We start from the raw sequence: 22552 nt of genomic DNA, 5'->3' as shown, positions 1-22552 counted from the left end.
GAAAAAAATGTCCGTGCCTTTCTGTAGATATATGGATGTTGGTAATTTTCTTTTTTTATAGGCAAATGGTTGCTGTTCTAAAATCATATAATAGCGTAATTTTAATCCGAACGCATTACCGTGCGTAACGTCTATGTATATAAAAGAATATGTATTATGATTGCCAAGAGACTAAATGACACAGAAATTAACAACTATAGGTCATCATAATGCCCCCAATAATTAGAAACGCCCCCACATAGTCAGCTATAAAAGAGGGACGAAAGATACCAGAGGGAGAGCCCCCGAAATGCTGTGTAGCAGACAGTGTTATTAATTAATTATTAGCTCCCTTGGTAAAACTCCAAATTTCATAATTAATGTATTTCATTGTTAAATAATTTACATGAAGCTTAATAAGTATATACATGTTGTATTTGTTAATTGCATAGCTTTTGCTATTTGAATTCATTGGTTAAAGATATCTATTTATATTGTAAAGTTTAATACTTGTATCGTCGCAAAATCTTTGGTTACCTTCTATTAGAAACTTATATGTTTTGAACAGCGGTATAGTACTGTTGCCTTTATTTATAGATCCCAGAAAAGTTAATTAAATAATCTATTGTGGAACTGTGATAGAGCATGTCAGTGACTAATTTACCATCTACTTGATGGAATTACTTACGGACTGACGTTCATTCCTCCCAAGGCAAGCCAAGCTTTCCACCTCCCTTTTATAAACCGCAAATACATGCCTTCTAGGTATAAGGGTCAATTGAGGTATTGATTGCTCTTTTTCAACTTTCAAACGTTGGACACGATGTTCCTACAACCTCTAGGATTTAAAACAGAATCTTCGAAATTTCATCCGCAAAACAAAATAAAAATCTTAGAAAAACACGAACCAATATTAAAACTGTTTTAACTCTTATGTATAGTTATCCTATTTCTTATTCTCTGATCTTCTTGATTCTTGACAGGAACAACGACAATTCACATGTGTCGGTTCTTTGTGGTGTTAAAGCCGTTATTTTGTCAAATTTCATTTGACTCGGTGGCTTCATATTAGGCTGGAATAACTCAACGACTGAAAGTGACTTTTGTAAGTAGATATAGCAAAAAATGAATAAAAAGAGTAAGACAATAATAATATCTAACAAAAGTACAAATATTTGCCTCATTTTCAAATATTGCTGATTCAATAAAATTTTCTCTACACAGTCGTTTTTCAAACGGTAGCCATTTTGTCCAAGTTGATATTTCATTTTTCAAAGCAGTTAACGCGTTTTTTTTTTATATAATTAATCAAAACAAAAGTTAGATACACAAAGAGTAAAACATGCCAAGATTCTGTTCTTATTAACTACATATTTGGGTCTTAAAGGAATAAAATGCTTCCACACATTACAAAACGGTAGCTAATTTGTCCAAACGTCTAAAATCCGAAAGACGCTAATTTCCGTCGTTACATGTGCTAAAGTTTCAATTAAATGTTCATGATAATTAAAATAAATCGTGTTATGAAATTTGGAAAAAGAGGTTGATGATTGCTGCCAAAAAAAAAAGAATAGCACATGTTGCTATAGACTCCACCCGGGGACATAGGTTCGACACAGGTTAAATTTTACAATTTTTATTAATCGTTTTTAGCTTTTATTTAAAAGAATGGTGAAATGGGGAAAACATTTCATTACATGAACTTCGTCCAAATTTTGAAAAGACAAATTGGAGACACAAAGACAGTCCTCTGAATGTAAAATGCGAATTGAAATTTATGTTGTGGAAGTACTCCGAAATAGATCATTTAAAGTCCTCACTATAGTAAGGTGCCGCAATCATCAAAATTAAAAAAAAAACTTATACCAGTTCACGGGATGTTTTACTTCGCGATTTGTCCTGCTATTCATGTTATAACTGTCGTGATGAAATTAATTCCTGTACTAGCGAAGCCGGAACTTTTCGTCAATATAAACCTGTGCATGAAATGGACGTAATTGAAAGACAAATCCCAAACAGCAACGAAAACCGTTTCAGCGAATTAATAAAAACCCGGGATTATTTAAGCCGTTTTCGCGGACGATCCAGGAGTTGATTACTATACTTTAAAAAGTATATCAGAAGTTAAACACTATAGATGACTTGGGGAAATAATTCTCAAGCCAAGGTTCAAGTAACTGAAGAGGTGTATTTCGACAACTTGTGTGCCAGGGAAAATACAATTCTATTCAAATTTAACCAATGGTAAAATCGTTCGATTTACTTGCAGAGTGTCAGATATATTTGTATTGGGGTTGAATTAAGATATAGAAATTTTACAATGATAGATGTTATGCACCTTGAAAGTTAAATATCATATGATAAAAGTTTCGTATATCTAAAAAAAAAATTCTTTATGGAAAATCGTACAACATCTTCCTATATCTACTTCCGTCCCATCTTTCCTTCCTACGTTACTTGCGACAGTAATTGCATTTTTAGTTGAAATAACTTAAAGGGTAAACATGATTAAATCGATTTCTACAACTTCAGGTAATTTATGATAAAATGACATCACAAAACGAAAAGAACCAGAATCAACTAACATATAAAAAAACGAATAGAACTTGCAAAAAGTAATCGAAGTCAAAAACCCTCTTCGACACCGCTTTTTAAGTGTAACGTCGTGTTGTAGGAACATCGTGCCCAACGTTTGAAAGTAGAAAAAGAACAATCAATACTTTAATTTACCCTTATTACAACAAGGCATGGAGTTGGCGCTTATTTAAAGGAAGGTGATAAGCTTGGCTTGCCTTGGTAGGACTCAATGTCATTTCTCATATAATTCACATATTATTCTTCCACCAAATAAAAATCTATGTCGACCTTGAGTGGCGAAACATCCCATCCAAGGTCGGTAACTTATAACTCTGCATTGGGATCTATAAAATATATAAAATTCTCAAAGAAGGTAACCAAAGAAGATGACCACAGATTTTGCGACGATACAAATATTAAACTTTACAATATGAATAGATATCTTTAACCAATGAATTCAAATAGCAAAAGCTATGCAATTAAAACAAAAATATACTTATAAAGCTTCATGCAAATTATTTAACAATGAAACACATTAAATATGAAATTTGGAGTTTTACCAAGGGAGATAATAATTAATCAATAACACTGTCTGCCACACAGCATTTCGGGGCTCTTCTTCTGGTGTCTTTCGTCCCTCTTTTATAGCTGATTATGCAGGTTTTTTTTTAATTATTGGGAGCATTATGATATGACCTACAGTTGTTAATTTCTGTGTCATTTTATAGTTTCTTGGCAATCATAATACATATAATTCTATATATATAGCGATGTCGTTATTACGACATGTTATGTCGAAATTACGACATAGCGATGTCGTTGTAACGAAATATTATGTCGAAATTACGACATAGCAATGTCGTAATAACGACATGTTATGTCGAAATTACGACATGCTACGACATAAACATTTTGTTCAATGGCCCTTATCGGCTTCCGTAGCTTCCATACTTTATAACAGCTTTGTACTGAAAACAAAATTGTTGATATTTTTCTGGCATTAACTTATTATTGTATTACTCATGTGACATTATACAACCAACGTGCTAATATTTTTTTACGTAGCTTGTATGGACTTGAACGAAACACTGTTTTTTTACAGTAGCATCAAATATAACAAAGAACACACGCTGAAATGTCTTCCTTCGTTAATATAAACCATTGATTTTATATTGAAAGCTTTATTACAAGTATCACATACATTTTACATGATCCAAGAAACTGAGCTCAGATAAACTAAACAAGAAAAAATACAAGTACATCTTACAATTATGTAATACACCAAATATAGTTGACATATTGCATAAGAAATAGACTTTACCAAGAAAACTTCACATTGATCAATGAACTATAAAAATTAGGTCAAGGTCAGATTAAGCATGACAGACAGACACCTTACAACCAATGTATGCATTAAATATAGTTGATTTATTGCTTACAGTTTATAAGAAATAAACTTAACCATGAAAACTTAACATTGACCAATGAACTGTGAAAAGTTGGTCACGGTCAAATAAAACCTGCGTGACTGAAATGTGCATCATAAAATATTTCCATACACCAAATATAGTTGACCTATTACATATAGTATTATAAAAATAGACCTAAAACACAAAAACTTCACTTTTACCATTGAACCATGAAAATGAGGTCAAGGTCAGATGACACTTGGCAATTGAACATGACATTGTAAATGTACAACAAATATAGAAAACCTATTGATTGTGGTGTCTGATATATGAACTTAACCTTGTTCACTGATCCATGAAATAAGTTCAAGGTCAAATGAAAACTGTCTGGTGGGCATGGGACCTTGCAAGGTACGACCATACTTAATATAGTTATCATATTGATCATAATAAGAAAGACATTAATATCACAAACAATCTTTAAACTTTTTTTCAATTGGTCACTGAACCATGAATATAAGGTCAAGGACAATGGACATCAGGCATCTATATATAAAGTATTAAGTATCCAGGTCCTCAACATGCTAAAATATAAGGCGTTTAAGAAGTGAACTAACGCCACCTCCGCCGTATCACTATCCCTATGTTTACAAGAAAAAACTCAATATGCATTTCTATACACGAATCTCAGATAGCGCATGAAATTAATGTGATATGAAATCGACATTGCGCGAAATGTCCCTTTGTAATTATTTGACAAATATAGACACCTAGCGGCAGTACAATTCCAATGCTAGGGAGGTGAGAAGGTCCTAACAACGTTTTTCTCGGGCTAATCATCTACTTCGAGAACTGATTACTGTCGCAATTTGGTTTAAAGATGGATGTCATGCACAAAACGTTTTGTGTGTAGTCTAGGACTCTAAAAAAGGTAATATTTTGATACACTAACTACATTTGTATATACTCTCAGTCTGGAATGATTCTTCCGAAAGCAATGGTGGTATTCTGAAAAACACGGATGCAACTAAATACACTTGTAGTTAATAATTTATTTTTAGTAATAAATCTCCCATCTCAAGACGTTATGTCGAATGCTTTCAAGCACCCCGGCGGATACAAGTTAGCGGTTTCTTTTTATTTGAGACTTTTTTTTTTTTAATTAAATTCAATATTGGGTATCGAACAACTTTTATTAGTATAACATTTACTTACTTGGAACAGTTTTAGTCTATATTACCTTTTAAAATCACAAAAACGTCAGGGAATTTTCACAGAATCTAGATTTGATAAAAAGTGTTAATCGTTTTGAAATCTTCTTAAAAGGCAATCACCAAATACGGTAAAAAAAGGTTATGGTTAAGGCAGACAGACCTCATACTTCACACCTGTTTAGGGCATGTGACATATGGTTAATAACCTTTAATTAAAAGTAAGAAAAATGATCAAATGCAATGTCCAAACATAGAAATGTGATAAATCAAATCGTTGTTATGGATTATAAATTAAAATCAAAAAGACAAAACCACGTTTGCTCATAATTTCGAATCGACAATATGGAACACAACGAATCTCACAAGACTGTACAAAGAGGGTGATTGGAAATTAAACAACCTATTCGGAATAGCAACCAATCGGACAGGAATGTACAGAAATATTATTTGGAAATTTAACAGCCTATTCGGAACAGCAACGTTATAAAAAAATGTTATGGTAATAAATTAGAAAGACAAAACCACGTTTGCTTCTTATTTCAAATCAACACTATGGGGAATATAACAAATGAAACAGGAATGTACAGAAAAGATATTTGGAAATATAACGACCTATTCGGAACAGCAATGGTATGCTTCTGTATTGCTGTACTAAATTTGGTTTGTATGGTAATACTGTTGAAATCGAAAAAACTGCAGAAAAGTGGATTTCACTTTCTTACACTTTGTTTAAGCATTGGAGACTTTCTGACTATGATATTCACAGTTGTTTTACTAACAAACGCATCGTTGGAGGACGTGGGTGTCAACATGGGGTACTTATGTTCTATAACGTCTTCGTTCGTATACTGTTCAATACTATTTTCACTTTGTCAAACATTATTCATTTGTGTTGAAAGGTTTTTAGCAACGTCAACTACTAACAATACTTGCCGAAATTTGTTATCACAAAAGAAGTGCGTACCATTGGTTTTCGGTTTGTGTGTCATGTACACAATTATCGTCAATGGCATAAGCGGTTTTAACGTGCAATATGGATGTATAGGAAACAAATATTCATTTACATATATGGTTTTCAAAGAAGTCCCATTAGTGTCGCTTTTAATTGTTATATTTGTCATCTATACGATCACGGCTATTAGAATAAAGCAACTTTTAACAAAAGTGTCGGTTATTAGTACTCGTATGTCATGTGTACGGAGTAGAAGAAGAGTCGTACGTCTGAAATTGAACCTGTTTACTTTGGGGTTAATTCTCATAGTATTGTGCATATCTATTGTACCAAGAGTGCTCGTGGCTTTAACAGGCAAACCCCAAAGTGGTAACTATGGCAACATTACATTACTAGTTCCACCAATATTCAACCCTGTGATATATTTTCTACGTTTTGTTGATTTCAGAAACATTTTGAAGCAAAAATGTGCGTGCTGCCCTAGAAATGACGAATTATTAGAAGATCGTGCAACTCCGTTTAACATATCCTCTCAAATACCTATCAACGAAGGAACCAGTAGAAACACGGACCAAGGGGCACCAACCATATTTCAGAAAGATTATTCGTTTAGCAATTCTCCCGGTTTTTTGATAAACGAAGGGACCAGTATAGACAAGGAACAAGAGACAGTTAGTACATTAGCCTGAGATCCTGGCTAATCTTGTCAGTTGCGACGCACAGCTAAATTGGGCCGGGATGCCAGGCTATTAGTACATTTCAACAAGATCATCCGTTCGGCTTTTCCCTAGATTGTTCGATAAACGAAGGAACCTGCATAAACACGGAGCAAGAAAACCGAGTCCATGTATATGTAAGACATAATAGCGTCCTGTGAAAAAGTGTCCATGAGGACAGTTTTTCATAGAATTTTGGTATTTAATAATGTCCATTGCCATGGAATAGTGTCCCTCAAATGGACAGATTTTACTGCAAGATATAAAATAGTGTCCACCCACAGGACCAATTTTCATAGTAGTTGCTACTAAATTGTGTCCTCCAAGGGAAGTTATACTAAGGTCATTAAAAAGTTTTATTTTACTTTAAATTAAAATCTGAAGGATTGATGCGAAATTGATTGATATACAAATGTAAAACAACAAATAATGAATGGAAGTAAATATAGAGAAATTTAAGTTCTAAGAAATGTCCAGCAAATGGTAAAATGACAATGAACAAATAACAATAAAAAGGAAGTGTAAAACTAAATCTGAAGGACTTTACTATATTTATTATGTCAGAGAAGAAGGCAATTCAAAATAAATAATGTCCATTGCCATGAAATATTGTCTCCTAAGTGGACAGCATTTTATAGCAACAGTTATGAAATATGGTCCACCTACAGAACACATTTTTGTAGTAAATGTCATTTTAAAAATTGTGTCCTTCAAGGAAAATAATACTGTAGGGCATCTGTTACTATTTGAGTTTGAGTATATAATTATACATTTTTGTAAATATGAAGATAAAGATGGTATGGGTGCCAATGAGACAACTCTATGTCAATGTAACAATTAATTAAAATTCGCAATTAAAAGTAAAAATGCGGCCAGTAATAACAAGGCAATGGATATCATTTAATCACATAAAAAATGCCCTGGTGGACACAATGTCTTGTGAAAAAAATGTCCCCGTGGACAATATTATGGTAGTGGATAATGTCCATGTTCATGGACACTTTTTCATACCTGAGGACCTATTTTTGTAGGAAATTGTGTCCAGGACACATTTAAATAAGTAAATATTGCCCATGGACAGTTTTTACTATGAAAATGTGTCCAGTGGACATTTTTTCATGGGGGACAATATTAAATCCTACATATAGTCCTATAAAATACGAAAAGAATCAATATAATTGGAGAACGCTATCAGTATTTTGACTTCTACAATTGTTATCTATATTTGTAATATAAAGGAATTGAATAATTTTTGGGAGTATTTTGTTTTGCCGAAAACAGTCGTCATTGTTGAATGTATGCATATATTCTACAAGGGGAAAACGATAGATCGAGAAGTGATTCCATTAGTGCATTATGAACTTATTTTTTCTTTATTTGATATTTCTACTTGTGTGGATACAGATTTGATTGTAAAGGTATATATATATATGAGAATCAGTGATATTGTTTACCTTAAATTAGTGGAGAATAAAGGCTTTTTCCCCTGGAGAAGAATCCCAATTTGAAAAAAAATGGCTTAAAATTATTCCCAAAAAGACAACTTTTTTCCTAAACAGTGCAGTCTCAGTAGTAGTTGTGCATGAATACAAACTGAAAAACACTCATTTAAACAATTTTCTTGCCTAAAATGACTATATGTGCACATTTGAGGGTCTATTTATGTATCATCAATGACAAAATGGAGTCTTATTTTAAAGTAGGGTTTGACTCTTGAAAATGGGTCTGTAAATCATGTTTGTAAATATACGTTTCAGTCAAATTCATGGTTTATTTTAAATTTCCCAATTTGATGAAAATGACGCATATTTTCCCAATAAAAAAGGGTAGAGGTAGTTTTGAAAAAAGCCAACAATATCACTGAGAATGTACATAGCAAATTATATCAACTATACAAAGTATGCGTATTGATAACATTAACGGCTCTTTATTTTATTGATGCAGACCATTGAAGACGAAGCCGGTTAATAATCTGACAGGTGTTAAATGCCAAGTAAAATTGTTCAAAAAAAGAAACATATTTTTATATTGAATATATTTATATATATATTCTTTTTAAAGGGATGGAAGCATGAACAATGCCATACAAATCCTTGACAATACGAATTACCCGAGATTTGGAATGCGATATGATGACATATACATATATATATATTAACAGACAACCCGGATATAATATCGGTTAATTATTCATTAAGATTTTCTTCTTCTTAAAACCCCGAAATTAAATGATTATTTAAAAGTATATTTTTTCAAATCTACAATTTCCTTTTCATATGTTAGGTGTGATTAAAGTTTTGCTGTTTAAAACGTCGAGTTTGTACAATAGACCATCTGTTCTTCGCTTTTCATGCATGTGTTTTATAATTTATTATTCTATATAATTCATTCTGTATCCTGCATTTTATAATGGATTTTATGCCTTTTATAACCAGGAAGATTTGGACTATTTGCAATTAGAAATAAATCCAGTTCAGACAATATATTTTAAGTGCTATAGTGACAATATATTAATCCGTTTATCAAACCTTTTACATTTCTTTGTGTCTAATTAATTATATTGTTAAATATATGTTTGTCGTGATGGAGATCACTCTGACCATGACAAGTTAATCCGTTGGACACTATAATCCTTTTCTATAGTAACTGTTTTTATATATGCTTTTGTATGTTATTTTGTAGTCAGTTTAGGTATTAGGTCTGGTACTGTCCGGACCTTGCTAATAAAATTTAAAGTATTGGTATTCCATCTTTGCATCACTATAACACGGAAAACTCCCGGTTATACTTTCTTCAATTTTAAATAAACAGTATATTTTTCTTTTAAACGAATTTAAAAGTTAACATGATTTGATAATAAACACACAGATACCTGGATTAAAATTATGTATTTGCGTCGGACGTGCAAAACATCGAAAGACTCACCAGTCACGCTCGAATCAAAAAGGTTAAAAAGAACAAATAAAGCAAGAAATTAGAGAGCAACGAAGACCAAAATATCTAAAAGTATTGCCAAATACAGCCAAGGTTTCTATTCCTGAGGTACAAAAACTTTATAATTTAGGATGTACTTAGGTGAATTAAATAAATAAAGAATTTAAAATTGAAACTATAAGCTGGTAAAGCAGGTAGAGCAGGTAGAGCATTGGTAAAGGATCAAAATAAGCTAAAAATTTTGATAGGTCATGGAACGCCTTTTCGAGATACTTAATTGATATTTAAAATATGGCGGAAAAAGCTGACTCGGACTTTTACATTATATTTGAATTGGTATTATTTGTGTCTCAAATCAAAAGAAATAAATTTAAGAATCTTCGAAAAATTTGATAAATGATCTTTTATGAGCTATTAAGTCTTATGTGAAAAAATAAATAGGTATTGTGAAGCAAAATATTTACCTTGCATTGTATTGAAAAACACCAAGGAGTTCGAACATATGACTCAAATTCCAAAACATCACCTTCGAACACCCTTAAGTCGATAATATGAATTAATCTTCGGTGATTAAAACGTTTGCATATAAAAAAAAAAGATTAAAAAAAAAAATGAAGAGATGTGGACGTTGACTTCCAATGAGACTTCTCTCCATCAAAGACAAAATTACATTTAAAGATTTGCAATCAAGCTATAAGTGGCACCGACACGACACAATATAAAACAATTCAAATAAAAAACAGTATGATTTATAAACACAACAATGGATGAAAAACATATATGATACACAGCAACCAACAACCAACAACAACCACTAAATTACAGGCTCCCGACTTGTTACAGATATTAAAAAATGGGTATACGTACGGATATTAAGATACAGTATTATATACAAGAATGGCGGTTTTTGTATAGCCCTAGCCCCATGAATTATTAATTGGTCTTGTTTGCATATTGCGTTATCCTGGAGTTAATGCGATTATGTTCTTAGACTAGTACTTCTTATTTTGAGGTTACCCTGTTGGTGTCATGCGCGTTAACGTTTTGCAGAAAGCCCTATTGATATTTGTTTCTTACGGGCCAATACAAATTATTCCATATTCGCACCCATTAACAAGTCATGAAAATGCAATAGAAAAGTTGTGAAATTGACTATAGATAATATAATTGATGCTACAATTCATTCCATTTGCTTCCTGATATTAAACTTTAGGGAGGTAGAAGTGTGAACTCGAGCAGGTGAAAATATTTTATACTTTTGTAAAACTATTCCGATCAACTCGTTTAAAGATCAAACATTACAATGTTTTACGTTATTTAAGTCCCATAGATCAAACATTACAATGTTTTACGTTATTAAAGTCCCATACATTACAATGTTTTACGTTATTAAAGTCCCATACATTACAATGTTTTACGTTATTAAAGTCCCATACATTACAATGTTTTACGTTATTAAAGTCCCATACTTTACAATGTTTTACGTTAAAGTCCCATACATTACAATGTTTTACGTTATTAAAGTCCCATACATTACAATGTTTTACGTTATTAAAGTCCCATACATTACAATGTTTTACGTTATTAAAGTCCCATACATTACTATAGTATTAATGAATGGGTGTTTTTATAATGGCCCTGTTATATGTCCAAGGTCTGTAATAATGGTCGAGGAAGTCTGTAATGACCCGAGGCAACGCCGAGGGCCATTACAGACATCCGAGGCCATTATTACTAACCGAGGACATATAACAGGAACATTATATAAACACCAATTTCTTAATACATTTATTAACCAATGACCAAAAGTATATGTGTTACTGCCAACTTGATGTACTCTCTTACTCTTTAAATGACAGTTTAGTTTGAAAAGAATAATTTGTACTTCACCATGATAAAGCTTTAAATATACCAAATATACAAAATATTAAGTTGAATGAAGTTATGTGTTGAAACAGGATGAACAGTGATTCCTTTCGAGGCCATTACAGAAAAACAGGGCCATTACAGAAAAAAACAGGGCCATTACAGAAAAAACAGGGCCATTACAGAAAAACAGGGCCATTACAGAAAATATGTAATTTTTAATACACAGTCACTTTTGGCAATAATGTACTTAGTTGGTTAATAAAATGTTTTACGTTATTAAAGTCCCATACATTACAATGTTTTACGTTATTAAAGTCCCATACATTACAATGTTTTACGTTAAAGTTCCATACATTACAATGTTTTACGTTATTAAAGTCCCATACATTACTATGTTTTACGTTATTAAAGTCCCATACATTACAATGTTTTACGTTATTAAAGTCCCATACATTACAATGTTTTACGTTATTAAAGTCCCATACATTACAATGTTTTACGTTAAAGTCCCATACATTACAATGTTTTACGTTAAAGTCCCATACATTACAATGTTTTACGTTATTAAAGTCCCATACATTTCAATGTTTTACGTTATTAAAGTCCCATACTTAAGAGATAACTGTATTGTATTTGAAGCTTTAAGGACGTCCATCGGTAGTTTTACTGTCGCAAATTTAGTTTACCTGGCGACGCGGAGCGGAGACAGGTAAACGGGTATTTGCGACAGTAAAACTACCGATGGACGTCCGCAAAGCTTCAAATACAATACAGTTATCTCTATTCTTATGCAAAACAAGTTCATAATTAAATTTCAATCATTATTTCAGTGTAAAACCTTCATTAAATAAAATTCCGCGAAAAGATGTTATCTTCTTTGGTCCCTACACTAGGTGACGTCATAGGTATGCTTCCGGCGTCAAACATAAACACCGTGCGTATTCTTGCTTCTGTGCCGCTTCAGAATGTAATAAAATTTGATAAAAAGGAAGATTTTTAGGCGCAACAAGTGAGTTTTGTGTTTATTATTGTAGAAATAACATGTCAATACATTGCGAAATTCAAAATGTCGGCTTCCTTAGTTACAGACAAGGAGATAGAGAATTTTACGCTTGCTGTCATCCAATCAGAACAATTGTTACAACATAATTACATTAGAATTTACAATGTTTTACGTTAAAGTCCCATACATTACAATGTTTTACGTTATTAAAGTCCCATACATTACAATGTTTTACGTTATTAAAGTCCCATACATTACTATGTTTTACGTTATTAAAGTCCCATACATTACAATGTTTTACGTTATTAAAGTCCCATACATTACAATGTTTTACGTTAAAGTCCCATACATTACAATGTTTTACGTTATTAAAGTCCCATAGATGAGGATGGTGTTCTGTGTGTTGGGGTTTTGTTTTTTCACCAATCTGCATTTCATTGATCATTTCCTATATATGGGCAACAGAAAATTTTCCATTCGCACCCATTCAAAGAGTAAAAATGATACATAAGATGAAAATCGAATATCGAATACAGAAATGATTGCAGCTGGTATTCCTTCCATTGCCAAACACCCCAAATCCCAAAGGGAGTTGGAATTGTGATTTCGAGCACGAGAATGCATTTTACATTTTGTAAAACTATTCACACTATATAACTCAGTTAAATAAAGATGCAAATATTCAATGTATCTCTTCAAAAGTCCAATATATGAGTTTTCATAGAAAGTTAATAATAATTTTAGATAGGGTTATGAAAGACATTAGTAACAAATTTATATGATTTTGTGTATTTATAAGGGAACCACTACAAGCGAAACAAAATAAAGGTGTAAAATCATTAGTAGTTCGTGCAATTAATATTACTAACTCGAAATTTCTCATAAAGTTTTGGCGAGCGGGAAATAAGCGAGATGAATTTCAAAATTAATTTTAAACGAGAGACGAAATTTAAATTCATTAACTGAAAAAACACTGACAATTAGAATTAAATTATAAGAAATGACTGTAATATTTTTTCTGTGTATTCGAAATAACATAAAAAATGTGGTGCACACTGTTAAATAACCCGCTACGTGCGTTATTCAGTGTGCACCACATTTTTATGTTATTTCTTCATAGACAGAAAAAATATTACAGTCATTCCTTAAATGTCATAACAAAAAAGGCTAAAAACAGAATATATAAGCAGCATAGAAACCAAAGACTGAGTAACATGGACCACAATAAACTGGGGATGATCTTAGGCGCTCCAGAAGGACATCAGGTGCTTCTCCACATGTGGCATTCATACTTTACTTTTAATTAATAAATAAGTTGAAACTTGATTGTTAAAAAAACGTCATTTTTGTAGTCGCGACAAGCAAGTCATTGGGGTATAATGGGCTGAAACTAAAGTTTGGACGCTTAAAACTTCGAAGACGGAGTATGTATCCCTTCCCACTTCTTATTCCGCCGCCTTTGCTTAGCAATATGTTTAGTATAATATTAAATAGCAGTCAAAATCACCATTAGTATAAGACCAGTGAGTTTTGTAAGAAAATAATCTGTTAAATAGGAAGCATTTTATTCGTCACAATTCGGCCGAATCCGAAGACGAGTAGCGGAATCACCCGAGGATTGCCGATTGGAAGCATTATATTAGTCATACCAAGACTTACCTTGTGTTTCAGTTTCTGTATTAATTTAAATGATAATAAGTTGATGAACTACTATATTGCAAACTGCAATGAATCAAAAGCAAATACATGTACTATATAAAAAATATAAAAATAATAAAGCTGTGGTTATCTCTGTATGATCTCTAAAGTTGGAAAAGTGCTCAAGGCCAAAAATTCACAAGCTGATCACGAGTCTACGTCTACAGTGGCGGATCCAGAAATGTTCAGCCATGCTTTAGTAACTCTCTATATAATCAACTAAATTTTTCCAACAAAACGCCCCCCCCCCCCCCCTTCCCACCCCGGGCTCCTAAACTCCGCCATTGCGTCTTTTGTCAAGTTGTGAGAAGAGTCGTCGGATGCATTTTATCAATACAACAGCCGAAGGCTACCCATTGCTCGGTCTTAAATGCAGCAAGAAACTCCCAGATATATGTATTTTCAAAACCCCCTGTGTCTTCTCCCTCCCCCGAAATGCAAATAATCGTCCCCTTAACACTTATTGACTGTTTATGGGGTTACAGGAAGTGGATTGTCTCTAAAATGCCAAACTATTGCATGGGACAAAAACAGAAGGAAGAATCAAAGGTACATGTAGAAAACGTACAAATAAAAACAAAATGTAAAATAAACTGATTAATCATTATGGCGTTATGGCAATAACATTGAAAACTTAAACAAACTAGAGGCTCTAAAGAGCCTGTGTCGCTCACCATGGTTCGAGTGCATATTAAAGATTCATGACGTCACAAAATTGTGTTTTGGTGTTGGTGATGTGTTTGTAGATCTTACTTTATTGAACAATCTTGCTGCTTACACTTATCTTTTTGTGAAAAATTGACTATTAAGGACAATAACTCCTTAAGGGGTCAGTTGACCACTTTTTCCAAGTTAACTTATTTGTACTCTTACTTAGTTTAAACATATTTTATTTGCGTAAATGTGCAAAAGGGATGAGACACAAGTTAATCAAACTTATATAGTCTTCTCCCATAACAATTTATAACAGTAGAATATTTACAAAGCATGCATACAAACAATACATTATGTATATATATATATATATATAAAATATTTGAACTCTGAAATGATGGTGTGTGATGAAGTGAGTCGTTATACACTATATGCATGTATTTGCACTTATTATGTTCTACATTACACAATTAGAAACCTCTTAGACTCTTTAATAAATTCATATACATTCTTTACAATTCTTTCATTTTCAACATTACTTAAAGACTTATCGCCGGAAGTTAAGGTGTTCAAATTTAGTAGAGAGTTATCTGGTAACCAATGTAGATTATTAAATAATTTGGTTCTTATATTCGAATAATTAGGACAATAAAAAAAGAAGTGACGTGAATCTTCGAACTTAGCACTACAAGACGGATCTGAAATAATGTTGACTGTGTTAAGATCATAGTTCAAAAAAGAAGCTGAGCACCTAAGTTGTGTCAATATAATATTGAGTTTACGATTGCCAAAGTCATAATGTTTTGGTACTTGGGCTTTTGAATTCAATTTAAGATTTTTAAGTTCAGTTTTAAATTTACCTAAAGAGTCAATGTTGCGTGTCACCACATTAAGGTTATTCCACAGTCGTATTGTTGAAGGTATGAAGGACTCTTGGGTTAATGAAAGTCTACAAAAAGGGTATATTATATCATTCCCATTACGTAATGGATAAACAGCTGTACTTTGGATTGTTGGTGGAATTGAATTGCAAAGATAGGCTGATGCATTATTATGTTGAATATTATAGAATAATTGTAACTTCCTTCTTTCTCTTCGTTCAGCTAGAGTTTCCATACCAATCTCATCAAAAATAATTCTCTTACTTTGCTGTACATTATTGCTATTAATAGTTTATCTCTATCTATAATAATATTCAAGATAATAACCAAAAGCTGCAAAATTTTCCTAGAATTACTAAATCAGGGGCAACAACCCAACAACAAATTGCCCGATTGGTCTGAACATTTCAGGGCAGATAGATCTTGACCTAATGAACAATTTTATTCCCAGCAGATTTTCTTGAAATGCTTTGGTTCAGAGATATGACCCAAATACTGCATTTTACCCCCAATGTTCTATTTTTAGCTATGGCGGCCATTCAGTTGGTTGGACGGGTCACCAGACACATTTTTTTAAACTTCATACCCCAATGATGATTGTGGCCAAGTTTGGTTTTATTTGGCCCAGTCGTTTCAGAGGAGAAGATTTTTGTAAAAGTTAACGACGATGGACGATGACGACGACGGACGACGGACGCAAAGTGATGAGAAAAGCTCACTTCGAGTCAGGTAAGCTAAAAATGAATCCAGCTAGTTTAGAATTCTGACATTGAACAACTGCTATGATTAATGATTGAGAAAGAGTTCTTCTTAACTTAACGTGGTCTTCCTAGAATCAATTATGAAACCAAGGTTGTAGGTCTACTACAATGTATTCGTTCTAAAGTAGAATGACAGTTGAGTATTTAAATGTTAATTTGAAATCTACTCCATATACCATATGGGCTGAATATATAAAATGCGTTTGAAGGTTGTCAAATTATGGTAACCAACTGGTTCGAAAACTGTCATTGAATTTAAAGAAAGAACGTCCCCTACACTACCGAATGAAATGTAAAATGAAATATAGTACTTATAATGATATCACGTGACAAAGTGCCAGTTCTTTTACCTTGTGATCTAATTGTTTTTCCCGCCATCTTGCTTGTATGAAAATGTCAGCTGTATACTTCTCTTTCACAGTATCGATTTCACCAATCTTCAGAAAATGAACTTTTATGAATACTTGTTTGACCTACAACGATTTAAAAAAGACAAGATGAAACAAATTACTTTTTTTTTTATTGAAAATGAAATAACAATTTATTCCGTGAGTCAGACTATTTACCATATAAGTCATGTAAATCATCAATGATATCCTGAAAATAAATTGACTTAATTTCCCCTCCCCCTAAGTCTCTGCTAAGCTCACGGCATGAAAAAGGAGAAAAATCCAAAGAACTGTTTGTTCGGAGTCCGGATAATGTTTCCGGGTAGAGTATTAAAGATCCGGATAATGTTTCCGGGTAGAGTATTAAAGATCCGATTCATCACGTCGGTTTAGTATAAAGCACTAGAGTCGAATTAAAATGTTCTTATCCTTATATGATATCTGTACTATTTCCCACTGAACGTCAAACACAAATTAATCACCCAATTCATCTTATGCTGAGTTCACACGTAATTCGAATTCGAAACGTTTTACGTCCTAACGTCAATTCTAATTCGAATTGCAATGCGCGTCAAATTCGCTTTGACGGCGTGCACAAAGCTGAGTCCACAAACGTAACGTCTTCAAATTACTAAAACCATTTACGACGTCGGCATTTCCCCCCAGAAAACAAGCGCGTAACAAAAACACTGGACACTTAGTTTATCACATAACTTTAAATATTTACGTTCAACATATTTCTTTTTTCTTTCGAACAAAAAAGTGCAGCAAATGCACATTCTGAAAATATAAATAAATATATGCTAAGAGCAGTGCATTGGAAATGATTAATGACTATGTCGTAAACCCTTTTCAGAAAATAGCGTTAAAACGTCATTTCTTTAGATTGTAACATTATAGCTGGACATTAAAAAAGTTCAGGTGTTCAGTCGAGACTATCGAATCATTCATATTTTGCAGATTATCTTAAACCTCTGGTTATGCACATTTTGAATACCAAGTCATTTTGAAATAAAAAAATTGCAATTACATATTTTTTCTTGCCGATTCTTCCATTTCGATTATTGGTCCTTCCAAATTACTACTTCTTACACATAACGAAGATAATTCCAAACTTATCTACCATGATCGTTTTTGATTTTTTTGCGATGAATTTCGTGTGATGTCCGAGTCCGAATCCGAACAATTCTGTAATACGAAAATGCAGGGAAATATGTTGAATTTGTATAAGTTTTAGGTCAAAAACTCTAATTTATGCTTATTTAATGTTACAAGTTACACCGTATTTTTGCCGTTTTCTATATGTCCGTTTCATGCTGTATAGATTAAATTTTAATTTACCTTACTATTAATGTGGATTTTAATGGCATGCATTTATTATTTTATCATAAAAAAAATCTTATTCTTATTTTTATACAAAAATATTTTAAACACGGTTGTATAGAACTATTTAAAAAGCGCATTTTACAGTTGCCGTCAACTTTGTGCACGCCGTCTATACTGTCCAAACGACGTTATCTTTTTATTTCTAATGCGAATTGACTAATTCGAATTAGTTAATTCGAATCAATTAAAATTAAAAAAGAAGAGTGTGTGGACGCGATAAGCGAATTCGATTCCCATTCGATTCGAATTCAATTCGAATTAAATGTCCGTGTGAACATAGAAGACAATATAACGTGACAACTTTCAAAGGGAGAAACTTATTTGAGGACCATTTTGATTGTAGAACATCCACCCGATAACAGTTATTAGAATTACGTGAATAGTCCTTTTATAATTTTAAGATCGATGGAATTAGCCAACAGAGACCATAGATGAATTATAAGACAAATAGGTTTATCCCTATTCGTTATCAGAGGCGGATTTAGGGGGGGGCAGGGGGCCCGGGCCCCCCCTTTTTGGAAAAAAATTTGGTTGCTTATATAGGGAATCACTGAAGCGTGACTGGAGCGGGCCCCCTCTTAGGTCAGTCAGTGGGCCCCCACTTATGAAAATTTCTGGATCCGCCATTGGTTATTGAATATACATTTATGAGAGGTTATTATTGGTGGTCTGTTAGTGTCGCTGTCCTAATTTTGTTAATATAACAGAACTATAAACAACTGTCATACAAGTTTGTGGTTTAGCTAGCTATAAAACCAGGTTTAGGCCACCATTTATTCAAATAAATATATGTACCACTACAGGATTATCACAGTTGCAGTTGTACATGTGTTGATTGATAAAGTCGAGCGTTTAGTTTTGTTAGTTTTTATGGTCCCCCTTTTAAAATTTATCTTAAAGATTTATAACATGTATTGTTAACATAATTTAATATTGACATGTAAATAAGCGATTTGAAATAATTGATATGTATAAATAAATATGTTGAGTAAATATTGTATTACGGTAAACACGTTTTCTAAAGTATTGAACGGTTAATTGTAATAAAAATGTCATAATATCGCGACTGAAATATAGTTTAATTATTGTTATTTGAAAATATATCAGCCAAGGACGTTTAAATAAGATTTCAATTTAAATCATTGCACAATCACCACATGCACAATGTTAACGAGGAAGTTAAAAACAGTTATATTTATATGTAATTGTGCTTCTATAAGTGTCTATCGGGATGAAGGGCAGTCAGTTTAATTGAAGTCTGGAGCTGGCATGTCAGTTAACTGCTAGTAGTCTGTTGTTATTTATGTATTATTGTCATTTTGTTTATTTTCTTTGGTTACATCTTCTGACATCAGACTCGGACTTCTCTTGAACTGAATTTTAATGTGCGTATTGTTATGCGTTTACTTTTCTACATTGGTTAGAGGTATAGGGGGAGGGTTGAGATCTCACAAACATGTTTAACCCCGCCGCATTTTTGCGCCTGTCCAAAGTCAGGAGCCTCTGGCCTTTGTTAGTCTTGTATTATTTTAATTTTAGTTTCTTGTGTACAATTTGGAAATTAGTATGGCGTTCATTATCACTGAACTAGTATATATTTGTTTAGGGGCCAGTTGAAGGACGCCTCCGGGTGCGGGAATTTCTCGCTACATTGAAGACCTGTTGGTGACCTTCTGCTATTGTTTTTTTATATGGTCGGGTTGTTGTCTCTTTGGCACATTCCCCATTTCCATTCTCAATTTTATAAAATAAGATTAAAACTCGAAGACGCAAGAACAAGTAAGTGTTAGATAAATTAGTATAATACAAATTACTAGCAACTACTAGTATATGTTTGGATGTACTGGTATATACATCCTTTACCATGTTTACTCGGAGCTCCTCACGATAGCTTCGAGGGTACAGAGGAATCTATGTACACTACATGTAGCACCCTATCAGTATTTATGAAGATGTGGCACTAACTTGTGTACAACCCACAACTAAGGACAAACCCCAACCCAACACCAAAGAAGTGTTATAGGACACTGATGAGTTTGTTATAATTGGTGAGCAAGCCGATTTACTTGGGGAGAACAACTTTCCGGCGGGAACAGACGAACCGATGAGATATCTGAAGACCAAGTTGGTTTCTTGTAAGTTGGGAACCACTTTGACCAACCGAGGCGCCTAAGGCGTCAGTTATAGTTTAAACTCCGAGCTTGGTATTAGAGATGTGTGGAGAGGGTGCAAATCTGCCTACTAATGTACTGCAATATTCAGCGCCCCGAGTCAGGATCGAAACTCGGGACATTCAGAACTGTAGCAATCGGTCTTAACCACTAAACAACGAATTCACATTTTCTTTATTTAGTATAGCTAATCCATGGACCTACATTTTATGTACATAACATTACTTTAAGCATTGCTTTCGACAGCAGTGAAAATGCGTCTATAGCTACACATTGAACCCCCACCCCCATCATATACTGGTTTAATATATACATTTGTATATCAGACAAAATCGGTAGCTCGGTTGAAATAAATATAAGCATTTCAATCAATTATAGATGAAAAATACCCTATCAAAATCACACCGTTAATAGTTTAATAAAAGATAACGTAGTCTAAAAGAAAAGATGTGCATCTGTTAAAGATTACACACTTGACTGACTCTAGTCCAAAACATTTCCATGCAAAATGAATAATTTTCCAAACATATGTTCTCTAATACACAGGCACTTGTCTCAGTTTTTTTTCCATATAGATACCTTATTATAACACGTGTTATATTAAGGTATATAGGGAAAAAATTCTGAGACAATTGCCTGTGCTCTAATAGTAAACAAAAGTGAGTGAGTCTTCTTCTTCTTCAGGGAAGAAAAACCACCAACTTTTTGAGATTTATTTTTTTGGGCTTGCCTGTGTGAGGTTGCTTTAAAGTTAAAGATAATTCAATTGTTTTTCTTTATTTTTTATAAACGTTACGATTTTTTATTTTACTTCAAATTCAATTGTTTTTAATTTATTTTTATTTTTAATATCATATAACTTTAACAGTTGATAAATTCAAAAATACGAGTGAACAAAAATTATGAACATTTCTGTTTAAGGGAGCTACCATTTGATTTTTATGGGGGGGAGGGGGGGGGGGGCTAGGATGAAATTTGAAAAAAATAGGCAGGACAGGAGTTTTGAGTAAAAAAAGGCAGGACCGAATAGAGTAAAAAATAAAAAGGCAGGACAGAGATTACAACTAAAAAAAAGCAGAACAAAATTTTTCATCCTAGCCCCCCCCCCCCCCCCCATAAAAATCAAATGGTAGCTCCCTAACTAACAACCAAAGTTTATCGTCAGATATTTGGTGTATGTAGCAATTTTTCTCAGAAATCATATGCCCTAGAAGGAGCATTTTAGTCCATTTTGGTAATACGAATGTATGATAAATGCAGTGAATTTTCCGTGTCAACTACTTTAATTCCTAAACCACCATGATTCCTTACAAACCCGTCACATTGAAACTAATCCTAAACGAATTACCTTTATGATATTTTAATCGAAGATACGTATCGTATCGAAAAGATGAAATTATTACAACTTACTAAATAGGTAAAAACTTGCACCTTTTGAAATACAAATCAAATTATTTTTTGCATTAATTTCACTAACCTTTGGTTTGATATTAGGTAATTTATCCTCCATTTTCTATAACCTATAGACTTATCACGACTCCATGGTTGTTTACATTAGATACAGGGTTCAATCGATTTCTCAAACTCATTTAAATTTCAACCAACATATCGATAATACATCAATGATATATATGTATCCAGGTATGAAATGTATAAGGGAAATCAAACAGCGCAGCAGTAAACGGTGCTATTAAATTACCATATCGTAAATATTTTTTTGCATGTTAATAATTTGTTTATTTCTAAATGGTTCACGGTTGTATGGCTAATTAAGATTTAAACCGATTAAATATGTTGGTACACAAAAGTCAATGTAGGTAATATATGCTTTATAAAAGTATTATGGGTAAATTTAGGTAAATGACATATAATCCTAACCCACAGGTTATATCAATTAAAGTTTTTTTGTACTTTTAACTTATATAATGCTTATTCACTTTATTGATTTATTGTATATAT

At 32.8% G+C, this 22552-nt stretch overlaps 1 protein-coding gene across 2 annotated transcripts in view; it reads right to left on the bottom strand.

Moving 5' to 3' along the window:
* The window catches only part of LOC143052782 (cys-loop ligand-gated ion channel-like), a 48377-nt gene extending 26051 nt beyond the window's left edge, over positions 1–22326 (bottom strand). The window contains exons 1-3 of one of the 2 annotated variants that reach the window (XM_076225883.1): positions 22071–22326; positions 16998–17120; positions 14313–14327 (exon numbers count right to left, since the gene is read on the bottom strand). In XM_076225883.1, the coding sequence (XP_076081998.1) occupies positions 14313–14327; positions 16998–17120; positions 22071–22103 (171 nt within the window). In that variant the 5' untranslated portion in view covers positions 22104–22326. The remainder of the gene's footprint in view (positions 1–14312; positions 14328–16997; positions 17121–22070) is intronic. The other variant, XM_076225884.1, reaches the window with a different exon arrangement.
* Positions 22327–22552: the final 226 nt, after the last annotated feature.

The sequence above is a fragment of the Mytilus galloprovincialis genome, chromosome 11, assembly GCF_965363235.1.
Source record: "Mytilus galloprovincialis chromosome 11, xbMytGall1.hap1.1, whole genome shotgun sequence".
Classification (NCBI taxonomy): Eukaryota; Metazoa; Mollusca; class Bivalvia; order Mytilida; family Mytilidae; genus Mytilus; species Mytilus galloprovincialis.
Note: the sequence above shows the minus strand (reverse complement) of the source record. Positions and strands in the feature narration are given on the sequence as shown.